At 42.7% G+C, this 27,365-nt stretch overlaps 1 protein-coding gene across 1 annotated transcript in view; it reads right to left on the reverse strand.

Annotated features, from left to right (window-relative positions):
• Positions 1–409: 409 nt before the first annotated feature.
• The window catches only part of RAB38 (RAB38, member RAS oncogene family), a 34,682-nt gene continuing 7,726 nt past the window's right edge, over positions 410–27,365 (reverse strand). Inside the window, exons 2-3 of the mRNA XM_030550871.1 lie at positions 16,432–16,712; positions 410–562 (exon numbers count right to left, since the gene is read on the reverse strand). Coding sequence (XP_030406731.1) covers positions 410–562; positions 16,432–16,712 — 434 coding nt within the window. The remainder of the gene's footprint in view (positions 563–16,431; positions 16,713–27,365) is intronic.

Here is a 27,365-nt window from a genome sequence, read left to right on the forward strand (position 1 = left end):
TTGAAGCATCTGGCACTGCCCATGGTCAGAAGACAGGATACTAGGCTAGATGGACCATTGGTCTCACCCAGTATAGCCATTTTTATGTCCTAACCAAATTTTAAGATCACTTGCCTGAGCATTTCTTGCTCACTCATTTAATCAGGGAGTAGGAACACATCATGTGACTTATCTGACCAATCACAACTAACCAAAACTATTTGAATAGTTACTATTAAAGTGAACAGTTCACAATCAATCCAAAGAGTCAAAAAATCGTTGAATATTTTAAATAAGACATACATTTGAGAAAATTGCACTCTGCTCATGGATATTCTGTGAGCAGAAAAACAGGTTGTGTGTTTTGGATAAATTATTCATTGTTAACTATTTGCTCAGCTCTAGTATCCAAGAATAGTCTGGGAGGACCTTAGGATTTAAAGCAAGCTGAACAACTGACAATATTAGAAGAATTCAGGTGTGGTTTTATAATATCCGGTTCAATGGGCTGCATTAGATCACTTTCACTAGCAATTATGTGTTTCACAAGGCATCTGGAAGCTTCGTCTATATTTATGTTTTCCTGCAGGTGAAAGAGAGAGAGAAATTAATTAGCCAAACAGTAGACACACCATGTCGGATATCTTCTATTTTCTAAGGCCAATTCTGGGCAACATCTAATGTTTACTTTCCCATAAAAGCAGACTTCAAAAATTGACAGCATGTAATAATGTTTTGTACAGATTACATTAATTAGGCATTATATACATCATCATTCAAATATCTATTAAATAACACACAGCAATACCATTTAGCCTATGGAAACCACTGGTCATCTGTATTGCTTTATAAAAGATAACACACCAGTAGAGAGTTTCAAAAATGGTTACACCTGAATAAATAGCTTTATATTTGCACCAGCATAAGTAGCCTGATTTTCAAAAGTCTTGAGTACTCAGCAGTCATTACTGTCTTCTATCGCATTTGTGTTTTAAAATCTTGTCCGTTTTTTCAGTTGATTTTTCTGCCCAGTGCACAAAACAATACGTGATGAACAAGATCTCTGAATACACAGATACAGAATTGAGTTTCTCCTAATACAAGCAAGCTCTAATGCAATATTTGGTTCATTGTTTTGTCTGTTATAGATACAGAGTTAGCACCTATTTAATTCTCAGAAAGCAATATCACTCTTAGTCTAGCTTCAGAGATAGAGATCCTGAGGAGTGAGGCTCAGAAGCCAAGCATATCTTTATACATTTGCCTTCCCGTCTTTAGTTCTCCTGCTTCCCTTGTAGCCAACAGCAACACTCCATAGATGCAATGGAACTGGGTCTCATCCCTTTATACTATAATAAAGAGCTGAAATCTAGGGAGCTGATCAGTCTTTTAATTGGTTCCCAGGTTTTAAAGGATTTCTCTCTCTCTCTCTCACACACACACACACACACACACACACGCACACACACACACACACGACTGTGCTTAAATACTTAAACTTTGAGCTCTAAATAATATCCCTCGATTGTAAACAAACAAATCATAACACAAGGCATTTATAAATCTAACAGCTAGTGTAGAACTGGGAATCAATATACACCACCTGCAACCTCAGAACTACAGTGTATCACATGATTTTTCTGAGACCAGAGTCCCAAATTCCTCAGCCATGCAACAAGTCATTTTCAGGGCACTGTGAAATTTAATTAGAAGACATAGCTAACAGGAAAATGATCTCGAAGCACTGGTTTAGAAAAAAGAAGATGAAATAGAATGTCTCTCTCACACACACACACTTCTGCCACATTGTATTTGATGTCCTTAATAATGTGACAAACATTCCATCTACCCCCAGGGTGCCTCCCTTCTGGAGAGGCAGGATGGAGTTCTAAGGAATACTTCATCGACTATCTGAAAATTACCTAAACTCTAGTAATATTTAAAAAACAGCAAACAAAATGCCTCGTTGTTAGCGGCTTGAAATAAACTTCCTAAGGGGATGATAGAAGGGAAGGAAGGGAATGCTGGAAATGAACAAGAGGGAGGAGTGAACTGCAATTTAAAGCTTAGAACTATATGAGCCAGGCCTTGCCTTCATTTAAACATTTTGCCAGCATAGCTCCATCAGTTAGGAGTGTGTGTGTCTGTGGGGGGAAATCGTACCCCAGCAGACAAATCTTGGCAAAAATCCTGGTACAGATGCAATTAGACTGGTAGAAAAGGCCTTTTGCCTTTACCTTGTTTATTTTCTGGGAATATGGCATAAGCTATACCAGAAAAAGAACTCCATTGCTGGCATAAGATGCATCTCCACTATGAGTAGACAAGGTCAACAAAATCTGCCTGTGGTCTCAACCTTTCATGGATTCCTTCTGTGGCCTTAGGCAAATTATTTAAAGGGAGTAACCTCCTTACCTCAGTTTCCTGTTCTGTAAAAACAGCTGAAGATGTGTTTTTTGCTACCACAGGCATGAAATGAGGGTGCAATAAGCAGGGAGAGGGATAGCTCAGGGGTTTGAGCATTGGCTTGCTAAATCTAGGGTTATGAGCTCAATGCTTGAGGGGGACTATTTAAGGATTGGTTCTACTCTGAGCAGGGGGTTAGACGAGATGACCTTCCAACCCTGATATTCTACGATATTTGTCTGCTCTTTGAGGATGAGCCTATTCCTGTGCTGCCTCCTGGACTCAAATGCTTAGTGAGTATGTTTCTGGATGAATGAGGGATTGATTGCACCATCACTGGCTTTACAGAGGTGATATATAGGTTTGTCTACTGTCCCTGCCTGCAGGTATATGGGATCTTGGGAGCAATTACCACACAGGTGGGGTGCCAATTAATTTCTTTATAAAAGGAAGTGGTGGGAATTTAACAATGAAATGTGATGGGATGGGGTGTATAAGGTGTTTACAATATACAATGATAAGAGGAGGGGGTTCTTATTGAACAGTGTAGGGAGTTTTAACAGTGGGGTACAGTAAGTGGGGTTCAGCACAATGGGATACAGTACAGTCAATAAGCAACTCAACTTTATATAGGAACAACTCTAGATACAGTGTGGAATGAAAAATAAAATGGTAGCTTCTATATAAAAATGGTATACAAAGTATATTAGAAAAATGGAGGCAACTAATGGGGTGTTATAACCACAAGTAAAATGTGAGTCACAGTGCAATAATACAATATGGGTGATAAGTAAAATTATGCAATGTAGAAAATTACTGACTTAATTTGTGAGGCTGTGATACCAAAAGTGTACCTAAAAGCTGGGTCAAGAAGCTGGAGGGGGGAGGGGAGTGAGAGATTAGTGGTAACTAACGAGAGAAGAGTGCAGCTGCAAGCAGCCAGAGACTCTGAAGCCCTGTGGGGTGAAGCTCAGAGCAGCAGTCTTCAGGAGCCTGCGGGCTGGAGGTACGGGAGACAAGAGCAGCTGGAGCGCACTTAAAGGGAGTCTGGGAGCAGCAAGAGGGGAGGGCGCTGAACTTGTAAGCGATAGGAAGGCACGTGGAGAATGGGGGAGACGGCTGAGGGAAGAAGCAGGTTGCAGCAGCGGAGAGCACTTCAGGGAAGTTGCGGAGCAGCGGGGTAAAGACAAACGGAGCAGTGTGATGGTGATCTTCGGTAGGGGAGGGGCAGCAGAGGAGCGGGGGCACGAACACAGGGGATACAGGGAGAGGCAGCAGAGAGGTGTAAAGAAGGGCTAGAGGGACACCCCCAAAAAAGGGAAAGAAGCGGCAAAGGGTTTGGGAAGTTACACTGGGGGGGAGCAGCAAGGGGTTACCACAGGGAGACACGGAGAAGTACACAGAGGGGGAGATTGGAGCGGTGGAAAAACAGACATGGGAAAGTTCAGGGAGAGATTGGGACAGCGGAAAGACGAATTCAAGCAGTAAAAACCTTATCTATCCTTTAACTTAATTAAACTTATATAAATTACAAGCAGCTTATGCAAAGTAATAAAACAGATACAGAATACAACCAGGCAATGGCTTTTTTAAATCTATCTTAATCAACGACTAGGCAAAACAACAAATATCACAATTCTAAGCAAACTATAACAAGCAACTATACAGAGCAACAAAACAGCAAACTATAACAAGGCAGGTGAAACTTACAAGCTCTACAATCTTAGCAAACTATGACTTATTAAACTAAAAAGCAAAACCTACGGTGCACCTTATGCTATGGGGAAGTCACAGAGGGCAGAGTGGTATGTGCCCAGGATACAGCTCCCAAAGCAGGCCCCAAGGAAGCCAAGGGATGGTGGCTGCAGCAGTGGATACAGCTGAAAGCAGGGAGCAGAGCTTAGCAGCGGCACAAGCTTATTTTTAGCAGCAAAGCGCCGTGGAGTTTAAGAGAGGTTTTAAGACACAGACCAAGGTTTAGCTTGAGTCTGTGTGCTGGGGAAACAGAGCCAGCAGCTAAAGTAATAAAATAAAAGTATGGAAAGTTTTACAGAGGGATTCTTACCAGTCCCCAAGGCAGCAGCAAAGGCAGAAGCAGCAGTAACATCAGAAGAAGCCAGGAGGGCTCGGTTTGGTCTTGATAATCAGGAGATCTCTCAGGCAGCAATTCGTTCTTCGTGGGGGGTGGGTTTAAAAACCGGGGGTATGCTCAAAAATAAAACGAGAGCGGAGAAAGGACCCCCCAAAACCCCTGGCTGATCAGACCGGGCAGCAATGCAGGAACCTTTCTGATGTTTGTTTCAAAAATGTCTGTTTTTAAAGGCAAACTTAGGCAGTTTCCTGCCAGTGATCCTGATAGGCTCCCTCTGTCACAGGGGAGGAGGCACAGGGAAAAACTGCAGGTGAGCACAGAGACATGCCTGGGCAGAATCCTGTGCAATAGGTGACTCAAAAGCACATGAGGCCTATGACTCATGCCCAGGATCTTAAAAACACAATAGGTCTTGCAGCTCTGGACATTGCCTGCCCTAAACCAAGCCCATTCACCTCCACATTGTGGAGGTGAATGCCTGGCTGCGAGGATGGTGTCGCCAGGAGGGCTTTGGCTTCCTCGACCACGGGATGCTATTCGAGGAAGGACTGCTAGGCACAGATGGCGTTCACCTTTTGAGGAGGGGAAAGGCCTTATTTGCGCACAGACTGGCTAACCTAGTAAGGAGGGCTTTAAACTAGGTTCGACGGGGACAGGTGAGCAAACCCCACAGGTAAGTGGGGAACAAGACCTGGGAGATGGGTCGGAAACAGGAGGAAGCACGGGCTATAATGGCAGAGAGAAAGGAGGGTCAGGGCAAAGCTGGGAGGCAAGATCAAACCAGTATCTTAGATGCCTATATACAAATGCAAGAAGTATGGGTAATAAGCAGGAAGAACTGGAAGTGCTAATAAATAAATACAACTATGACATTGTTGGCATTACTGAAACTTGGTGGGATAATACACACGACTGGAATGTTGATGTGGATGAGTATAGTTTGCTCAGGAAGGATAGACAGGGGAAAAAGGGAGGAGGTGTTGCCTTATATATTAAAAATGTACACACTTGGACTGAGGTGCAGATGGACATAGGAGATGGAAGTGTTGAGAGTCTCTGGGTTAGGCTAAAAGGGGTAAAAAACATGGGTGAGGTCGTGCTGGGAGTCTACTACAGGCCACCTAATCAGGTGGAAGAGGTGGATGAGGCTTTTTTCAAACAACTAACAAAATCATCCAAAGCCCAAAGCTATCCAGATATATGTTGGGAAAATAACACCGCGGGGCACAGACTATCCAGTAAGTTCCTGGACTGCATTGCAAACAACTTTTTATTTCAGAAGGTTGAAAAAGCTACTAGGGGGGAAGCTGTTCTAGACTTGATTTTAACAAATAGGGAGGAACTCGTTGAGAATTTGAAAGTAGAAGGAAACTTGGGTGAAAGTGATCATGAAATCATAGAGTTTGCAGAAGGGAGTACAGCAAAATAGAGACAATGGATTTCAGGAAGGTGGATTTTGGTAAGCTCAGAGAGCTGATAGGTAAGGTCCCATGGGAATCAAGACTGAAGGGAAAAACAACTGAGGAGAGTTGGCAGTTTTTCAAAGGGACACTATTAAGGGCCCAAAAGCAAGCTATTCCAGTGGTTAGGAAAGATAGAAAATGTGGCAAAAGGCCACCTTGGCTTAACCACGAGATCTAGCGTGACCTACAAAATAGAAAGGTGTCATATAAAAAATGGAAACTAGGTCAGATTACAAAGGATGAATATAGGCAAATAACACAGGAATGCAGAGGCAAGATTAGAAAGGCAAAGGCACAAAATGAGCTCAAACTAGCTATGGGAATAAAGGGAAACAAGAAGACTTTTTATCAATACATTAGAAGCAAGAGGAAGACCAAGGACAGGGTAGGCCCACTGCTCAATGAGGAGGGGGAAACAGTAACAGGAGATTTGGAAATGGCAGAGATGCTTAATGACTTCTTTGTTTCGGTCTTCACTGAGAAGTCTGAAGGAATGTCTAATATAGTGAATGCTTACGGGAAGAGGGTAGGTTTAGAAGAGAAAATAAAAAAAGAGCAAGTAAAAAATCACTTAGAAAAGTTAGATGCCTGCAAGTCACCAGGGCCTGATGAAATGCATCCTAGAATACTTAAGGAGTTAATAGAGGAGGTATCTGAGCCTCTAGCTATGATCTTTGGGAAATCATGGGAGACGGGGGAGATTCCAGAAGACTGGAAAAGGGCAAATATAGTGCCCACCTATAAAAAGGGAAATAAAGACAACCCAGGAAACTACAGACCAGTTAGTTTAACTTCTGTGCCAGGGAAGATAATGGAGCAAGTAATTAAGGAAATCATCTGCAAACACTTGGAAGGTGGGTAAGGTGATAGGGAATAGCCAGCATGGATTTGTAAAGAACAAATCGTGTCAAACTAATCTGATAGCTTTCTTTGATAGGATAACGAGCCTTGTGGATAAGGGAGAAGCGGTGGATGTGATATACCTAGACTTAGTAAGGCATTTGATACGGTCTCGCATGATATTCTTATAGATAAACTAGGAAAGTACACTTTAGATGGGGCTACAAAATGGAATAGTAGATGGAATAGGGGGATAGCTGTAACAGACATCTACATTTAGATGGGTGCATAACTGGCTGGATAACCGTACTCAGAGAGTAGTTATTAATGGCTCCCAATCCTGCTGGAAAGGTATAACAAGTGGGGTTCCGCAAGGGTCTGTTTTGGGACCAGCTCTGTTCAATATCTTCATCAACGATTTAGATGTTGGCATAGAAAGTACGCTTATTAAGTTTGCGGACGATACCAAACTGGGAGGGATTGCAACTGCTTTGGATGACAGGGTCAAAATTCAAAATGATCTGGACAAATTGGAGAAATGGTCTGAGATAAACAGGATGAAGTTCAATAAAGATAAATGCAAAGTGCTCCACTTAGGAAGGAACAATCAGTTTCACACATACAGAATGGGAAGAGACTGTCTAGGAAGGAGTATGGCAGAAAGAGATCTAGGGGTCATAGTAGACCACAAGCTTAATATGAGTCAACAGTGTGATACTGTTGCAAAAAAAGCAAATGTGATTCTGGGATGCATTAACAGGTGTGTTGTAAACAAGACACGAGAAGTCATTCTTCCGCTTTACTCTGAGCTGGTTAGGCCTCAACTGGAGTATTGTGTCCAGTTCTGGGCACCGCATTTCAAGAAAGATGTGGAAAAATTGGAGAGGGTCCAGAGAAGAGCAACAAGAATGATTAAAAGTCTTGAGAACATGACCTATGAAGGAAGGCTGAAACAATTGGGTTTGTTTAGTTTAGAAAAGAGAAGACTGAGAGGGGACATGATAGCAGTTTTCAGGTATCTAAAAGGGTGTCATCAGGGGAGGGAGAAAACTTGTTCACCTTAGCCTCCAATGATAGAACAAGAAGCAATGGGCTTAAACTGCAGCAAGGGAGATTTAGGTTGGACATTAGGAAAAAGTTCCTAACTGTCAGGGTAGTTAAACACTGGAATAGATTGCCTAGGGAAGTTGTGGAATCTCCATCTCTGGAGATATTTAAGAGTAGGTTAGATAAATATCTATTAGGGATGGTCTAGACAGTATTTGGTCCTGCCATGAGGGCAGAGGACTGGACTCGATGACCTCTCCAGGTCCCTTCCAGTCCTAGAGTCTATGAGTCTATAAGCCCAGGTTCAACAAGGTGATAACAGGACTAACCCTTTGAACAGGGCAGTGGTCCCACTTAGCACGCAGCACAAGTGGCCATCCCTTTGAGAAGGGCAATGGCTCTTGGTAAACAACTTAAGGGGCCCTCCCTTTGAGAAGGGCAGTGGCCCTGGTAAACAACTTAACAGCCAGGGAAGGGCGGCCACAGGAGGAGAACAAAAACAAAATGGAGTCTGGGGACAGCTGTAAGAAACAAAATGAAATAGGGGGGTAGCTGTAAGAGACATCTACATGCAGCATTCCACTGTTGTAACTCAAGCTTTTATTTTAAACCCAATTTGATAGATTGGTGTAACAGACGCTTGTGTAACAGCAACATAATCCATTTGTCAACAGGTGGGATCAAACATGGGACCTGTGGAGCTTAGGGCATGAGCTAAAAGCCAACTGCCGGTTAGCTAAGGCTGTAGAGCAGACTCATTATTTGCTTTTTCTCTCTCTAAGTGGTCTCATTGCCATTACATGGGACACAACACCACATGCAGAAGGTATGTGGGTTACACAGGGACACTGGTTTCAGTTTAAATCAGTTATTCCACTTAGATGAAGTCAGTTAGGAACACATTTAAGCTAAATTGAAATATGTCGCTCTTAGGGTATGTCTACATTTTGAGCTGCAGAGGGAGTGTGACTCCCTGCTCAAGGAGACATACTGGCACTAGCTCTTATTGAGCTAGCATGCTAAAAATAGAGTGTCACCACAGCGATGGAGCAGTGGGAGGGGCTAGCTGCCTCAAGTATGTGCCTAGCGTCTCAGACATTGACGTCTTTGGAAAAACTCCCATGGACTTCATGGATCAGATCCTAAGCTGGAGGATAAACAAACCTGCAAATCTTGGTATAATACAGCTGGTGGCCTCTTATTTTATACCTTGCACATATGCTCCAGACAGGTGGTGTATATTTGAGAGTGGTTTCATTATAACAATATGTGCCTAATTTCATTTCAAATATACCATTCACACACCATCTGCCCCCATACAGCCTTTGGTCTTTTGTATCTCTGAGTTCAACCAAGGCATAAATAAATACCCTGCTACTAAATTCAGTGGCCTGATGAACAGGATCAGTTCTTGGTTTTTAATCATTTAATTTTTCAAATATAATTTTCTAAATATATTTATTAACATTTTAGTTACCACAAAATCTCTCTTAAACCACTCACTTTAATTAACCACCAAGTATATCTGTGGCCCAATCTGAGAATTTCATAAACATTAATGAATTTATCCTCATGTCATCTCTGTGAAGTAGGGAGGTATTACCTATCCTCATTGTACAGGTGAGAACTGCAGCACAAAGAGGTTAAGTGACATGCCCAAGGTCACACAAGAAGTCTGTAGCAATGCCAGGAAGTGAATCCAGTGTTCCCAAGTCCCAGTTCAGTTCCTTAGCCACTTGCTACCTTATGTTTATATCACCCTTTGTTGTGCCCCTAATCTCATGGTGTCTGACCCAGCATCTTAGGGTCGTGGACTGATCTCTTCTGTATTACTGCTGCTGCTCTGGTCTGCTTAATGAAATATTGATTTCCACCCCCACCCTCAATGAGTTCTTCAGCTAAATCAATAGCCCACTAGACTGCAAAGAAGGTGATCTGCTATCCCAACACGGGCACCCACAGGTTCATGGATTTTAGAGTCGGATGTGCTGAAAAATCAGGGGAAGAGTGTGTTCAAGGAAGCAAAAGAAAAGATAACTAACAAAGACAACAACACATAATAAGATGGTGGTGATGGATAGGTTAAAATAATCAAATATGCCCCAGTCCTGGTACTGAAACAGCATAGTACTGTCACAGTATAACAAAAAATAACATTCATCGTCTTCTAAAATAGACAAAAAACATAGGAGGAGCAACTGACAGACCGAAATGGTGTCTTTCCATTCTCCTCCTTTTCCATTCTCTTACTGATTGCCTTTGTTCTGTACAATACAGGCCATGGGAATCCCATTGCTGAATGCATTTCAAACAAAGAAATGTTGAAACACTGAGTCCACCCTCAGCTTTTCCTTGTGTTTTAATCACCTTATATTTGCATGTTGAGTAGGTGCTTCCCTTCATTCGAAAGGATGCAATACAGAGCCCATCTCTGGGATAGTGTCACTTCAGATCATCACGGACCTGGCCCCACAGATACTGTTGGAGATGCTACTCCCCACCTGCAATTGCCTCCTGCGAAGTCATTTTTATGGATGTCCAAACAATATGGAAGTTCTAGCTAGCTAAGATACTTATATGGCCCCATCACCATAGCAGAATCTCACAACCCCCCAGTGGGCAAGGGGAGTGCTATTATCTCCATTGACCAGGTGAGCGACTTAAGTGATTTGTCTACAGTGTAAGGTCACACAAGAACTCATTGGCAGAACAGAACTGACTGCAGGTTTTCCAAGTCCCAGACTAGCACTCTACATAGTCCATTCTTCTCTACTTTTCCAGGAATATAACAGTAAAGATTAGTACCTGATAGTCCCCACCCTAGCTCACCTCTCCTCCGCCTCCTCTCCGAGCACACTGCCCCTGCTTTAATTCTCCTCCCCTCCCAGGCTTGTGGCGCCAAACAGCTGAATGGTGCTTCAAGCCTAGGAGGCAGGAGAAGCGCAGCAGCAACGGTGTGTTCGGGGAGGGGGCGTAGCAGAGGTGAGCTGGAGTGGGGAGACCTGTGGCAGCTCCTTCCCCTCCACCCTGAGGCACTCCTGTGGCAGCCCCCCGCCCCCTGCCCAGGGAGCCTTGCAGCACCTCCCTACCCCAGCTCACCTCTGCTCTACCTCCTCTGCAAGCACACCCCCCCTGCTCTAATTCTCCTCCCAGGTTTGCAGCGCCAAACAGCTGATTGGCACTGCAAGCCTAAGAGGCAGGAGAAGTGGAGTGGCGACCGCATGCTTGGGGAGGAACTGCTGTAAAAAAAAATTGGGGGCACCGATTTTTGGCACCCCCAAATCTTGGCGTCCTAGGTAACCACCTAGTTTGTCTTAATGGTAGCACTGGCCCTGCTTGCAACTTTTTAGCCAATTGCTATGGGAAATAATATCCCTGTCTAGAAATGTTACATTAAACAAATGAGAAAATAAACACTTTATTGAAAGGGCCTCCAAGCACGGCACAGTGTGTGTGCTATTTAGTATTCCTGACTGGGCCCTCCCCCTTATCTCTCATCTCATTCCAACACAAATGCAAACCATTAACATCAAGAGCATTCAGTTTTAATATCTGAAATAAATCCCCTTGGACTAGACTGGCTTTTATTTCTTTGCTGATGAAAAAGGACCTTTGTTAGTTTTATGGGCCTTTCACACTTCCAGTGAAACATTTTATTCTTTGCAATGTGGAGAGCCTGGATTTATTGCCCGGGTTGCTCTTGGGTGCAAAATTACTCCTAGATTTCTATTGTCAAGTAGCTTCTTTCTATGACTGCAAATGCGTTGCTTCTGAAATCGGCAGGGATCTATAAATGAGGGATAGACACATGCAGGTGTAGTTGACCCCACTTGGGTTTGGCCTTTGGGCTTCCAGATGTAAGAGTACAAACCTGTATCCCTTGAACTAAAGGGAACTGATAGGAAAATACCTCCCTGGAACTGCAAGCAGTAGCAGATGCATAAACCTCCAGCCACTAGATGGGGGCACAGACCCACATTCAGGGGGGGACTAATCAACTTCATTATAATCCCAGCTTTGTCACTACATGAATTTAGTAAAGTTACTTAACCTCAAATTACCTATGTGTAACCTCAATGGAATGAATATGCACCTACTAAAAGTTTGTAAAGTTCTTTGGATGAAAGTAACTATAGATATGCAAAGCATTGTTAACAGACTTACTGGACAACTTAGGACAAAAATTATTTCCCTTTCTCCTGCATAAATTAGTAATGCCAGCTGGATATTATGTATATATTGGCGGCGGGGTGGGGGGGTAATCAAACTAGAACTAGAGTAATTCTGTGCAAAACAGCACACTCAAAACTTTAGCAACTTTCAATACATTTTCAAGTGCTTTCCGAGCCAAGACTTAAAAATATATCTAGTTTTGCCTGACCTGGCTTGTTTCCGTATACAAATCACGTCCATTTTCATTGGGAAGTGACAATGAGGCTGAAATTATTGCCCTTGCAGGCACAGTTTAAAGCCCATCTATTTGAACAGGCAATAGTGGTGATGCGTAGGTGTGTGCTGAAAGTCATGGATCTCTGTCTGATAGCAAAGCATGGAGGAAGTTTTTCAGCTTTATTGGTCTTACAAGGGCTATTTAAATGGTATGTGGTAGGAAGGAGAAGTCTTGCTGCTTTGGACAATGCATCTTTTGCAACTGCTATGATATTGTGGCTTTAAATTTATGATGAAATTGCCTAAAAAAATGCAAGGGTTTTTAGACTGAAATCTATACAGCTAAATAAAGTATTGGGTGATAAGCATACGTCAAAGAGAGACCAGGCCCTCAAGTGAGAATGTAGCAATAAGTATCAATTATGACTGTTTCACACTGTGTTCTTACATAGCAAGGCAACCTGTCAGAGTGAATCCCCAAGTCCTTTCAGTACCCTGAAGACTGAAACTGATTAAATATTTCCCTTAGAAATATCAAAGAACCAAAACAATGAGTACATTGTGTCCCCAAATGTTTTGTTTTTAAGATTATTCAGTTAAGAAAAAATAGAACTAAGGAATGATACAACAATATCCTACGGTATAATTCTCCAACAGTTTCATACGGAATTTTAAACTCCCTGATAGCCTGAAAGATGATTGGTATGTATATAACACACAGCCTTCAGCAATGTATCCAGGACTAAAGGGGGCATTTTTATAAATAATCACCTTTTTTTCCCCAAAAGGCATGAATCATATTCACTCTGCTCTGAAAGCTATAACAATTCCAAGCATGTTTCCAAAAAACCTCTGGAGAGCTAATTACACCAGAATTGAGCAAAAAAGAGTCATTACCTGTTTGAACTGCTAGCTGCTGTATGATGGAGTCTCAGTCAGTAGCATTCTACTTTAGAAAATAATTTCTATTCTCTTTGTAGAATGTAGGTGGATTTTTATTTTCCCTACCCCTAAGTTCAATGATTTAAATTGCCCCTTGCTGAAAATGACTAGAGCCTTTCCTGGTTTTAAGGAAATTGTAATCATAACTTAAAAAAAAAAAAGTTACACTGGGGCCTTAAATTCAGAACTAAGACCAAACTGGGAAGCAATTCTGATCTCACTTACACCAGTTATACACTGGTGTGACTCCCCTAATTTCAGTGAAGTCACTCCTGATTTGCAACTTTCTAAGGTACTGACCCTGTAAACATGTGAGTCATTTTACTCATGTGAATAGTCTCATTGGATTTAATGGGACCACTTACATGAGAGAGTGTTTGCAAGATGAGGTCCTAAGATGAATCAATTAGGTTCACAAAGTTCAGATACAAATCTAAAGTTTATCTGAATTATTTCTATCAGCTAAGCCTGAAAAATTGGAAATTTACAAAGAACAGCTTCTCAGGATAATTGTGGCACTTGTGTCCAATCACAGTTGGAAGTCAAGGAAATATCTGAACATTTCAAGACATCAGATCTTCATCCATTAGCGTACAGGTGCAAAAGAGAGGGGATGACGACCATTAAATAATAATTGGTTGTCCACTTTACCATGGCTACAGGATTCAAAACTCAGTCATACTTGATTTCTTCCCCACCTCTACATGGTTCGAACTATGCTTTGGGAACTGTTTGACTATTAGAGATGTGGGGACTAAGTAATATAAGATCTGAACCACAGCTTTCCCTAATTTAGAATTAGCTAAAAATCCAACCTCTTTTGGTTCAAAAGAGTTTGGATTAATGCTCCGCCCATGGTATTCTTCCATTTTCATTGTCCTCTGCTCTTCTGGGTTCCAGCCAGAATAACTTCCTGACATCACCGGGGCAAAATAGCTCAACTTTGCCACAGATGAACAATCCTTGAGCTCAACAGTACATTCACGCTCCATCAACATGACTGAATGCTGAGTTCAGAGGGCTTGCTTGGCTTCTCTGAACAGACTGCCAACAATTGGGTGACAACCACCGTATTCATTTTTACCATGGGGACACCTAACTTCTAGGAACCAGATTAACACCACAAACTCATTTCTCACAGGTCAAACACCCATGATCAAATGAATGACTTTGTTAATCTGAACTGGTAACCTAGAGGTTTGTACCTAAGAAAGGCAGAATAGTCTAAAAAATAATGACTTGGCTCATCCCGTTCCCACTGATATTCATTTGTAAGTCCCTTTTAGGTCAGGGAACTTAAATTTAGCCGCTTTTCATACTTGATCACAGACTTTGAGTCTCTCTTGTCTTCAGACATTAACTTAAACTTACATTTGTCCTTTCCCTAGCATGCAAATGATACGAACTTATATTCCCAGGCACATCAATAAGAAGGTGGAAGCAGATGTAAGACAATTTGAGTCTATAGAAGTCTAGCATACCTCACCTTACACATCACCTTTGAGTTGGGCCCTAAACACCAAGGTATTTGGGTGCCTAAAGATGCAGATCTGTACCTAGTGGTATCTTCAGAAGTGTCTACTGCCTAATTCCCCTTGAGTTAAAATCCCTAACTCCTCCACCCCTCCTGGTTTCAGCTGCTGTTCTTAATGCCTTTTTTGTCTTTGTTTTTTGAATGCACGAGACGTGTTGTCTGGCCTCTCTTGTTTTGCCAATGTTATTCTGCAGAAGCCTGTGTAAGACATCTTCACCCATCTCTTGAATCTAACCCAAACAATTTTTATTGTTAACGCTTAGATAACACTTCTTTTTCATGTTTTTTGTCTCTTGGTTTCCAGTCTGGCCTGGAAGTGGATGTATCAAAATACCATAAAAAACTAGATGCTATTGAACGACTGCCACCACCAGCAGGAGTGAAACACTGGACTCTAGTGGCCAGATCCTCAGCTAGAGTAAGCTGGCAGAGGTCCACTAACTTCAATGGAGCTACACAAACTTAGACCAGCTGAGTATCTAGTCCTAAGTAAGCAAGAAATTTTAGCACTGGAAAAATACTTCTAACAAGTAAGAAGTCAAGCTACAGACTTTGGCCAAATGGATTCCCTTAAAGCAGTGGTTCTCAATCAGGAGCACACATACCCCTAGGGGTATGCAAAGGTCTTCCAGGGGCTACATCAGCTCATCTAGATATTTGCCTAGTTTTACAACAGGCTACATAAAAATTCAGTACAAACTAAAATTTCATACAGGCAATGACTTGTTTATACTGCTCTACATACTATACATTGAACTGTAAGTACAATATTTATATTCCAATTGATTTATTTTATAATTACATTGTAAAAATGAGAAAGTAATTAAATTTTTCATTAATAGTGTGCCGTGACACTTTTTTATATATATGTCTGATTTTGTAAGCAAATAGTTTTTAAGTAATGTGAAACTTGGGGACTCAGGACAAATTAGACTCCTGAAAGGGGTACAGTCGTCTGGAAAGGTTGAGAGCCACTGCCTTAAAGCAGCCTACTGGAACTAGTTTTATGATCTACTTATTAACAAGATAAAGACTATGGAGTACTGAATACACATACAGCCCAAGACGCATATGGTGCTCCATGCCTTTCAAACAGTTCATGCCTTTACCACAAGACCAAACTCTCTCTATATGTGAGGACCTGACAGCTCAGATCTTTCAGACTGAATACTTACAATGATGGACATATTAGAACTGCCATAGCTTACAGAAAGGCTACCTCTTCTCTGTGTGGGAATGAACAAGCTGACGGCATCTTTCATAAGAGGAGCTCTGGTGTCCATTGCCAATACACCTTCTTCCTCACACTGTTGTGCATATGCTGTGCATCAGATACACACCTTAGCAATGGCTGCATTTCAGAGTGCCGCATGTAGCTTGTAAAGTGCTTTGAGATCCTTTGAGATGAAAGGTTCAATATAGATATACATTCTCTTCCAAAGGTGTTACTGTTTTTTAAAAAACAGAGTACTTGTGGCACCTTAGAGACTAACACATTTATTTGAGCATGAGTTTTCGTGGACTACAGCCCGCGTCTTTGGATGTATAGAATGGAACACAGCTGCTACTCTGAAACCTGTTTTTTAAAAGTGCATCTGTTTACCCTTCATTAATCCAGCAGAGATAAGAGCTTTGCAAGGAACACATTGTGACTGAGTAACCCATTTTAGTAGTTAATGTCTCTGCATTTGGGGAATGCTTCTCACACATTTGGTTTATTAAAAAGGAAGTGTAATTACCTTAGCCGATGTTTCAAACCATCCCACAAACCCATTCTCCTTGCAGAACTGGTCCATCTTGAGACCGTTGTTCGTAAGCACATCTTTTCCCTGGTCGCATTTGTTTGCTAGGAGAACTGTTGCCACGGGTTTGCCATTCGGGAGAATCAACTTAGAGTCCAGATCCTCTTTCCATTTTGTCACCGCTTCAAACGTTGCTGGTCTTGTAACATCAAAGACAATAAACGCTCCCATGGCTTCTCTGTAATACACCCGTGTCATGTTTCCAAATCTTTCCTGACCTGTGATGAAGATGGGAAAAAGTCATTTGAATCATCACTTCCAGGCTGAGTCAATATTTCACATGCCTGTGTGTTATCTGGCAGAACATTATCTAGCCTGGAGTTTAATGCTGTAAAGCTGGAAAGCTACAATTCTTCTAAACAATAATACAGAGTGATAGACTCATTTGTGTGAAAATGCCAGTGAGTGTAGAGAGCAGAAAGCATTTAATAGGGCTAGAGTCTAAGGAAATGTAATAACTTTATCATAAGCTCAAATATTAGTAGTGCTAGAGTCCTATTAAGCCAGTAGGTTTCCAGGCCTATGGGAAAGTATCAAGGATCTTAGCAGGCTTTACAGATATTAATACATCTCACAAGGCATATAAATGTTATCCCATTTTACAGATGGGAAAACAAAAGTACTAGAGAAACTAAGGGCAAAATTGCAGCCTTACTAGTATAAAATGCCCTGTGGGAAGTAGAGCAGCCGTGGTTAACCAAAAAGCTGCATGGTTCACATGCACCCTCAGAGCAACTTGTGCCATAGTAAAGCCCCTGATTACTGCTCCATATGACAGTAGGACCATATGTGCTCATGACAATAGGAGCATATGTGCAAGACTAATGCCTGGCCATGCTGCCAAATTGTTTGTTAACGTGCATTTGGAGCTCTGGAGTGCTACTGTTATAATAGCCAAGTGTTGTGGGTCCACAGTATCTGTGCTGTGCTTTTAGACAGTCTCTTGGAAGAACCAAAGAGGATTCACTCTTCCTTCAGGGTAGGCCATACAACCTCACTGCCTCCTAGACTGAGATACTGGGCTCCCGCATTCCTTGTTCACACAGTGAGCTCTGTCCTGTGAGCCCATCTGAGAAAAACTCCTGGTAGAGACTTGTACCTTCTTTGCCTGCACTCCAGGCAGTGTTTACAGTGACACCCCAAACAGTGTTTTCAAAACAGTAGGGTTTCCTAGTCAGGTGCAACACAGCATTGCATGTGCCTAGGTTAGCAGAAAGAAATAAAGATTCAAGTATAGTCCATTTTGGTCAGCTCATAACAACTCACCATCCAGGATGTGGTAAACTCCATTTGCAGACTCTGAGGTTCTCTAGTTGGCATAGGTAATCCATCTCATCAAGAGGCGGTCACTAGAATTCTTCCATAGACCTAGCACTGTCTACACTAGGAATTAGGCTGGCTCAACTATGCTGCTCAGGAGATGTGGATTTTTCACGCCCTTGAGTGACAGTAAAACTGACAATGTTCTAGTGTAGACTAGACCTTAGTCACTTCCAAAGTCAGAGAGCCCAAGCTTCTTCCAGAGCTCGCACTTATTCTGCCTCATTCCACCCAGTCCTCTGTTCTAGAGCTGGGATCTGTATTTAGCTTCCCTGATGAAAGGTGGAGAAATCTTTCTCTCTCTGGGTTGTTGGTTAGTTGCTCCCATTGTCTTCTCAGATTTTCCATTGATATGGGTTGGCCTCAGACAGCATCTTCAATCACATTCAATCCACTCAGACAGCTAGGTGGCACACACACACCCCTCCTCTCCTGGCAGAATGAACTTTGTGTTCAGGGCACGCTACTACCCTATCCCTGGGTAGGAATGCAAAGTATGGGGGGGAAAATGAAGCACAAAAAGGCTTCATCAAAATATTACAAAAAAGCCCTGCTTTGTCACACCAGAGCCTGAGGAATGCTCAATCTAATCTGCCCTGCCCCTGTTGCATGTGTCTGAGGGTAGCATGGAGGGCATGGAGCCTCCATAGCTCTTTGTATTATGTAGGAGCAAGGCAGAATTTTGCATGAAGGGATTTTGTGAGGTCACACAGCACGGTCGGGTGCAGAGTATGGCTCCACTGCAGCAGGAGGTGTGATTTCCAGCTCACGTAGATGCACACGCACGAGGTTTGATCGAGCTAGAACACTAAAAATAGCAGGATAGCCATGGCGGTATGAGCACCAGCTCAGCCTCGCCACCCAAGTATGCACCAAATATCTTGGACAGGATTGTACTTTGGTGCCTACCCCAAGCCGCTGCCTGTGCTTCTGCAACTGCACTGCTGTCATAAACAGATAGTTAAGGGTTAATGTCTCTTTTACCTGTAAAGGGTTAACAAACAGTAAACCAAAAACACCTGACCAGAGGACCAATCAGGAAACAAGATACTTTAAAATCTCGGTGGAGGGAAGCCTTTGTTTGTGTTTTTTGGGTTTTGCTTTGTTCTCTCTGGATTCTGAGAGGGACCAGACATGTAAGCAGATTCCTCCAATCTTTCTGAAAAAAAATCTCTTCTGTTCTAATTTTAGTAAGTACCAGGAAAAGGCAAGTTTAGTCTTTTGATTGTTTTCTGTATTTGCAAATGTGTACTTTGCTGGGAGTATTTTAAATTGTATTTTGCTGGGGGGAGGCTTCTCTCTAGTGTCTATAAGCTGAAAGACCCTGCAACTTTTACCATCTAAATTACAGAGACAACTTCTACTTTTTTTCTTTCTTTTTATTAAAAGTTTTGCTTTTTAAGACCTGTTTGATTTTTTCTCCTTGTTGAGGCTCACGGGAATTGAGTCTGTATTTACCAGGAAATTGGTGAGAGACAGGGAGAGAGAAGGGAGGGGGGAAAGGTGGAATCCTTTCGTTTAGATTCATGGAGCTTGAATCTGTCTCTCTCTCCAGGATAGCCCAGGGAGGGAACGCCTGGGAGGGGGAGAGAAGGGGGGGAAAAAAACCTGATTTCTCTGTGTTGTGATTCAAGGAGTTTGAATCACGGTGATCTCCTAGTGTACCCAGGGCGGGAAACATCTGGGAGGAAGAAAGGAGAAGGAGGGGAAATGGTTCATTCCCCTTTGTTGTAAGACTCAAGGAATTTGGGTCTTGGGGTCCCCAGGGAAGGTTTTTGGGGGGACCAGAGTGCCCCAAAACACTATATATTTTTGGGTGGTGGCAGCTTATCACATCTAAGCTAGTAATTAAGCTTAGAGGAATTCATGCTGGTACCCCATTTTTTGGACTCTAAGGTTCAGATTGGGGACTTATACCATGACAGCTGCTCTTTTTTAGCACACTAGAGCAATCAAAGGTTGAATAGTTACTTTTACCTGAGCTGGAAATGACACCACCAGCTGCAGAGGAAACATAACCTGAACCTGAACCACAGAGTTGGAAATAGAACCCAGGACTCCTGGCTTCTGGAACGCGTACTGTCATCATTAGGCCCCATTGCCTTTCCATGCTATCTTCCAGTTCTTAGAAGTCACACTGAGCAAGCACACCCAGCACTAGCACGTGGAATTCTGAGAATGTGTATTACGCAGATAGTACTGCAGATCTGGGATATTTAGCTTTTGTTTTCTAGGTTAACATTCAGGCTAACAAGGAGATATTCATTCACATGATACAGAAGCCAAGAGTGAACTTCCATCTTTTCTAAATTAGTCTTGGTTTCATATACCTTAAACAAACACTGCTCTGCATTGATGAAAGAAAACTCGGACATGTCATTGCTGGAAAACATAAGGTCATGTTGAACTATTATTACGGACATGTTTTATAATAGTGTCTTATGATCTCTCTCAATGGGCTAATCAGATGAGTGGCTAAGTCATGTGTTATTCAATAATCTACTTGTTGGGAAGATTTTTTTTTCAGACAGAAGTTAATTTCTGTCCAACAGCTTAGGATTGACAACAGGAACAGATATAAATAATGTTCGTGTATCATGGTTCAGGAATACTTCCTATTTTTCATGGAAGGCTCTCAAGGGATTGACACTGGTGATAAGCATGAAATAAAAACTAGATCAGTAAACTTGTGCCTCAGTGTCATTTTGATGGGAGTAACGATTGTATCCATTTTACAGATGGGTAAACTGAGGCCCAGCTACCTTCAGACGCTTGCTAATGGTCACACTACAAGTCAATGGCAGAGCTTGGAATAGACCGCACCCATACACAAGGCTTATGGTCTCTTGCTCGCCAAGAGCTAGTTCTTGCTTTCCTTCACATGGAAGTAGTCTCCCTGCCTTCTATGCTCTCTAATTGGCTGAGTAAAGACTGCTCAGACTGCAGTTCTTGTCATGAGGGTCCGTGTCAGATAATGCTCCTTGGCACTAAGTTAGCAGGGATGAGACAGAGAGGAGAATGATATAGAGCAGGGGTAGGCAACCTATGACACGCTGCCAAAGGTGGCACCCAAGCTGATTTTCAATGGCACTCACACTGCCCGGGTCCTGACCACTGGTTTGGCAGGCTCTGCAATTTAATTTAATTTTAAATGAAGCTTCTTAAACATTTTAAAAACTCTCTTTACTTTACATACAACAATAGTTTAGTTATATATTATAGACTTATAGAAAGAGACCTTCTAAAAATGTAAAAATGTGTTACTGGCACATGAAACCTTAAATTAAAGTGAATAAATGAAGACTCAGCACAGCACTTCTGAAAGGCTGTCACCCCCTGATTTAAAGGACCCCTGGTTCCACCCTGCTTCTTGAGCTCACCAGCCAGAGTAATTAGCTGGGAGCACAGGGGGGCAGTAACTTCCTTCCTCCCCAAGCAAGGGGGGTGGGAAGGGACTGTGATTCCAAGGCACATTTCCTTCCCAAGTCTCCTCCTGGGGCGGTGCAGCTACCTCCTCACTTCTTACTCTGGGCTGAGCCTAACAGTTCAGTCTAGCCCTGATCAGTGCAGTATATAAATAACATGCCTCCAGTCCCAGCAGGACCTTGCAAATCCACTAACGTGCTTACTGCAGATTGCACTCACCCCCAGTGCTGGCCTCTCTCCACCTTCCAGTGAGGATTTCACAGCAAGGTGCTGCAAGGAGGGAAGTCCCGCGTTACTAAATTACATTTGCAAAATATACTGCAGAACCTTGACTTGTTTACCAGGAAAAAACTAGTAATGCAAACTGGACCACACTGGCCAAAGTGAATGAATGTTCACTGATGCATCAAAGGTTAAACAAGGCCTCATTAATCTAACACTGGAGTGTTTACTGTGCCCTTCACAATGAACCTCTCTGGCCTTTGCATTGGGAGGCTCACCACGATGAGCCATAGTGGTGAGCTGTAGGGCCTTCTCTGGCTAGCTCAGTCAATGCCCACCATCATGGCCATTTGCAAAGAGGAGCCTTTCCTCTTCTCTGGTACAGCCTTCTGTGTGGCATTCCTCTCTCATTCCACCAGCCTCACTACCCTGGCTGGACAAAGAATCTACGTTGGCAGAGAGCCTCTCACTAGCTTCCTGAGCCAGGGTCAGAAATGGAAAACTAAAAAGTTGTCCTGCAGGGAGGGTGGGACAAAAAAACCTGGACTTGAGATGGCTTTTTCTGCTTCTTTTTGCAGGATAAAGAAAGCCTGAAAAGTTTTTGGTTTTGTTTCAATGTTTTATTTTCTGCATGTGTTTTAACATTAAACATTTCTGGGAAACTCTCTGATTGCAGACCAAGTGGAAGGATAATGTCACAGTAACCTAGCATGGGAAAGCTGAGCAAATGAGAGGGAGAAGGAACTTTAGTCAAGGCTGCTTAAAATGTTGGTTAATGAACATTTTGAAGATATGGCGACCTTGTTAAAAATTCAGCACCCTCTCACCTCTTCAAACCAGGGGTGAGAGAGAACAATTTACATCCACTGAGATCGTCTCCAACAAGTCAACCAGCAAAACTAGGGGAGACCAGAGTTGAGCTTCCTGATATTTCTAAGATAGAAACATGGTTGTCAGGCCTTCATTAAACATCATGAGCATAAAGAGGGTAAGAGATCAATTTTAAACAATCCTTCACAGGTTACCTTTAATAAACTGAGGTCATCTCCACCAGATCTGATTTCAAGTCATTGGCTACCACTTCAGAAGCACATTAGGAGACTTACTGTGGATAGGACATGGACCACAACCTGAGGCAGGCATTCCCCCTGTTCACATTGCAGGGATGTGGCCCTTTGGCAAATGGAAGGCGGATGGGGGGCAGCCAATGTTCTAAAATGTGGCCAACGTTCTAAAAAAATGTGAGAATCCTGGACCAAGAGATTTACTCACTGGTGTGCTAATTTTGATGGAATAAAAGAGTCTAAGCTGTTAACATGATCCTTTCACCATAGAACAATAAAAAAGTTAGCCCTGCTTCAGGGTTTTGAGTACAGAGGTCTTCGCCTACTGGGTCCCCTGGCAAACTAAACAAAGCATTCTGAAATTGAAACTGAGTGTCTATGCAAAACAAACAAACAATCAAAATTTATCAAAGTCTTTTTTTCAGACTGAGCCTGTCAGTTACAGGTCTCTTACTCTGTCAAGCAATCCTTCTTAGGGGGCAAGAAAGCAGAGGTGTAGCGAGCGCCCTCCGTACCCTCCGACTGGAGGGGGCCCTGCAGGGAAGGGGGCCCCTAAAAGTGGCAAAAAAAATGTAAGGTATAACTAGGTAAGTGACATTTATTGATGCTATTGCACAATCTATGTCAGTTTTACTGACAAAACCGAGAAGTCATTATGATACATCATAATGCTATTGGCTACATCAGTTGTCTGTCGGTCAGTTTCGAATTTTAGTTGGACCCATTCAAAGAATGTGTATTTGCATTCATAGTGGCGGTCAGCGGATAAATGTTATTAATTTAGTTGTTTAGTTTTTTATTGTTTCCAACGCAGAAGTGCACTTTGTGATGTCTAAGAGAATGTATAAGAGCGGAGCTAGTAAACGAAAGGCAGCAAAAGATGCCGAGAAGGAATTTGAGAAAATTCCAAAGTTGTCAACGTATTTTGCGCTGCAATCCAATGTACAGGCACAGGCACAGGCACATGAAATGGACAGCGCTAGCAGCGACGAATCATATCCAGAAGTATCCAGAAGTGCTTCAAGTGAGGTCAAAGGTGAAGGCAGTTGTTCTACCAAACAAACTGTGACAGATATTCCAGCTGCTGCCGGGAAAGAAGTATCTGAATCTGAACCACTGACTGATGATCCAGGAGATTGGCCATCTATAATATCGGACAGGCAAGTGTGTGACATTGTTGCACATGGCCCACCGCAGCAGAATGAAAGTTACAAATTTCCATTTAACGAGGAAAGACGGAGGTTCACAAGTACTCATTTCTATCGAACCATGACAAATGGCGAGAAAATAAGATGTTTATGGTTAATGTACTCAGTTCAGAAAGATGCCATTTTTTGTTTTTGTTATAAATTATTTGGCACTGGCGACATACCGCTACGTCATGGAACATCTGCCTGGAAAGCACTGTCAAAAAGACTTCAGCACCATGAAACAGGCAAAGGTCATCAAGACTGTATGGTGAAATGGTTTGACCTTCGGTCAAGATAGTAAACCATACATCTATTGACCAACTCGAATTGCAGGCTTTTCTGAAAGAAAGAGATTTCTGGAGAAATGTTGTCAAACGCATGGTTGATGTCGTTATTTTCTTGTCCAAAAGAAACTTGGCATTTCGAGGAAGTAATGAAAAGCTTGGCGATCCTTCTAATGGCAACTTTTGGGGACTGTTTGAATTGCTTGCAAAGTATGATACTGTCCTCAGCAAACTTTTACAGAGGATTAAGAAGGCAGAGACACATGTTCAGTACCTCAGTCCACAGATTCAAAACGAGCTGATTCAACTTGTTGCCAGTAACATTCAAGAGGCCAACATAGCACAGCTTAAAAAAGCAAAATATTATTCAGTTATTTTGGACTGTACTCCCGACGTGTCACATGAAGAACAGATGTCTGTGGTGTTACGCTTTGTTGAATGCAACGGTGAAGATGGTGTTAATATTCGTGAAGCGTTTGTTGGTTTTCTTAATGTTCATGATACAACTGGCGAGGGCTTATTGGAAGCGTTTCTTGAAAAGGCAAACAATTTAGGAATAGACATTGCTGACATGAGAGGCCAAGCTTATGATAAAGGCGCAAATATGAGAGGAAAGAATAAAGGAGTTCAAGCCCGCATGCTAGAAATAAATGACCGTGCCTTGTATGTACCATGTGGAGCTCACACTTGGAATCTTGTGATCTCAGATGAGGCAAAGTCATCGAAATATGCCGTTGACTTTTTCGGTCTGATTAACAGAATATACGTTATCTTTTCTTCTTCATTTTCACGTTGGGATATACTTCAAGAACATATGCCAATATCTGTTAAAGGGTTATCGGACACTCATTGGGAGTCGAAAATTGATGCTGTGAAGCCATTGCGTTATCACCTGGAAGAATTGTGAAATGCTTTGTCATCTTTGCGAGAATATGCGCTCGAAAAGAAAGATGGCAATACAGCAACAGAAGCTGGTGCGCTTTTAGACCATGTTACTACGTGGCCTTTTGTTCTAACTGTGTACACATGGTACGATATACTATTTCACGTCAATAAAACCAGCAAATTAATTCAGTCACCAGATGTGTCAATTGACGTACTGCAGGCAGAAGTCGGTGCTACAATGAAGATTTTGGAAGATTATCGAAATACAGGCTATAACTCTGACGTCACAAATGCACGTGACATAGAGCATGTGGGTATTGAGCAGGTGTTTCCAGAAACCAGGGTGTGACATAAGAAGAGAATGTTTGATTACGAATGTGCTGATGATTCGAGTCGTCTTTCTGCCGAAGAAAAATTCAAATTGCAGTTCTTGTTCTCACTGATCAGGCCATATCTTCTGTTTCGTCGTGATTTGACCAACTCGTGGAGTGGTATAAGTTGTTTGGATTTCTGTACAACGCTAACAGCCTGAAGCAGTGTCACAGAGAAAATGAACTGGAGAATCACAGCAAAAATTTTGAAAGAAAAATGGGAGACATTGATGCCAACGAACTCATAATGGAATTGAATCGTTTTATTTATGTCATCGAGAAAGAGAGAGGACTTGTCACGGCAAACAATTTTTTAACGTACATATACAAGAACAGCCTTCAGGAGATATATCCGAATATTTGCATTTGCATCAGAATTCTTCTGACCACACCAGTTACTGTCGCTGGTGCTGAAAGGAGCTTCAGCAGAATGAAACTGATCAAGAATATCCTGCGCTCAACCATGACAGATGACAGGCTTTCTGCGCTTGCAGTTATCTCAGTCGAAAACAAGATTGCCAGATCTCTGGACTATGACGCATTGATTAACCAATTTGCAGAGAACAAGGCTCGAAAGAAGCGCTTTGTGTAAATACGGAATACATGTACACTGTAGGCCTATGTATACATATGTAAGCAGAGTCAGGATAAGCTCTACCCTGACATCTGGTGGAAAGAATTTCAGAGAGTGTATTTGCATAGGCACGCCTACCCTATCCCAGACTGCCGAGCTGTGGGACTGCTTGGTGACAAATGACTCACCCTCAGTTGGGTGGTACTTGCTAGACAAGGGACATGGGTTCCAAAACCCAGTGAATTGAGAGAGGCTGGGGATAGGTATCTGTGCCTGGTGGTGTAGTCTCCTTGTGGAGCCAGAAGCACCAGTTCCACCTCCTCCTCTCTCCACTGTGAAATGTCAGAGTTGATTTTTTTTATTCCCTCAAAAATCTAAATACAGGTTACTGAGCTGAACTCACTTTGGGCTAATGCTGCACTAGCACTGGGGTTCACCTACTAAGAGCTGAGATCACTAAGAGTTGAAATCACTAAAGAGCTGAAATAACTGAGCTGAGAGCACTGAGTATTGTGCTAACTAGTGGGGGAGCCTGAAGTTATACTGTGGAACAGAGCAGCTGGTGGAGTGGAGCAGTTACGGGGACAGCTGGAGCGGATCACGGGACAGCTGGTGGCAGCAGAGTGGCTGGCAGAGCAGAGTAGCTGTGGGACGGGTGGAGCAGCCCACAGAGCGAGCAGAGCCGAGCAGTTTGCAGAGCAGCTCATGGAGCAGAGCAGCTGGTGGAGTGGAGCAGTTTCTGAGGACAGCTGGAGGAGCAGAGTGGAGCAGCTGGTAAAGCGGAGCAGTTCGTGGAGAAGGCAGAAGCAGAACCCACGGAGAGGCAGGGCAGTTGGCCCCGGACCACGTAAGGTGCCCCTTTCTACCCAGGCTGGGGGGAGGGACCTCTACAGATAAACTCTCGAACTCTGGGGTGGCATTGACCAGAGACTTTTGGGTTGTTGGACTTTGGGGTGATTGGACTTAAAACCCTAAGGGGAAAAAGGACAGTGCCAAACGTACTTGGAGGTGGGTTTTTGTTTATGGTTTGTGTTATAACCCTGTTTGTGGTGTTTCTCCAATGGGAGGCCGCATTGATTCCTTCCTTTATTAAAAAGATTTTGCTACACTCAGAGTCCGTGCTTGCGAGAGGGGAAGTATTGCCTCCTAGAGGCTCCCAGGGGGGTGTGGTATGTGAGTGTCCCAGGTCACTGGGTAGGGGCTCGAGCCGGTTATGCATTGTGTTACTGAAACGGAACCCCTGGATACTGAACCCGGCCCTTGTTGCTGCCAACTCAGAGGGGCAGAAGGGTTACACATAATATGAACCCTGTATATTGTATAAAATAAATATTGCATTCCAGTTTCTGCATTGTAAGGGGCCCCGAACACATGTTCGGAGGGGGCCACGTTCTTTGTTGCTACGGCCCTGGAAAAAAGGGTTAGTTTCCGTTGTTTTTTGAGATGACTGCTGTGAATAGTGGTTATTTTTCCTGCTTTTGACAAAACAGACACAAAACAAGAGATAGTCTGGTGAAGGTGGGAAAATAGGGCTC

The sequence above is a fragment of the Gopherus evgoodei genome, chromosome 1 (genome assembly GCF_007399415.2).
Source record: "Gopherus evgoodei ecotype Sinaloan lineage chromosome 1, rGopEvg1_v1.p, whole genome shotgun sequence".
Taxonomy (NCBI): Eukaryota; Metazoa; Chordata; order Testudines; family Testudinidae; genus Gopherus; species Gopherus evgoodei.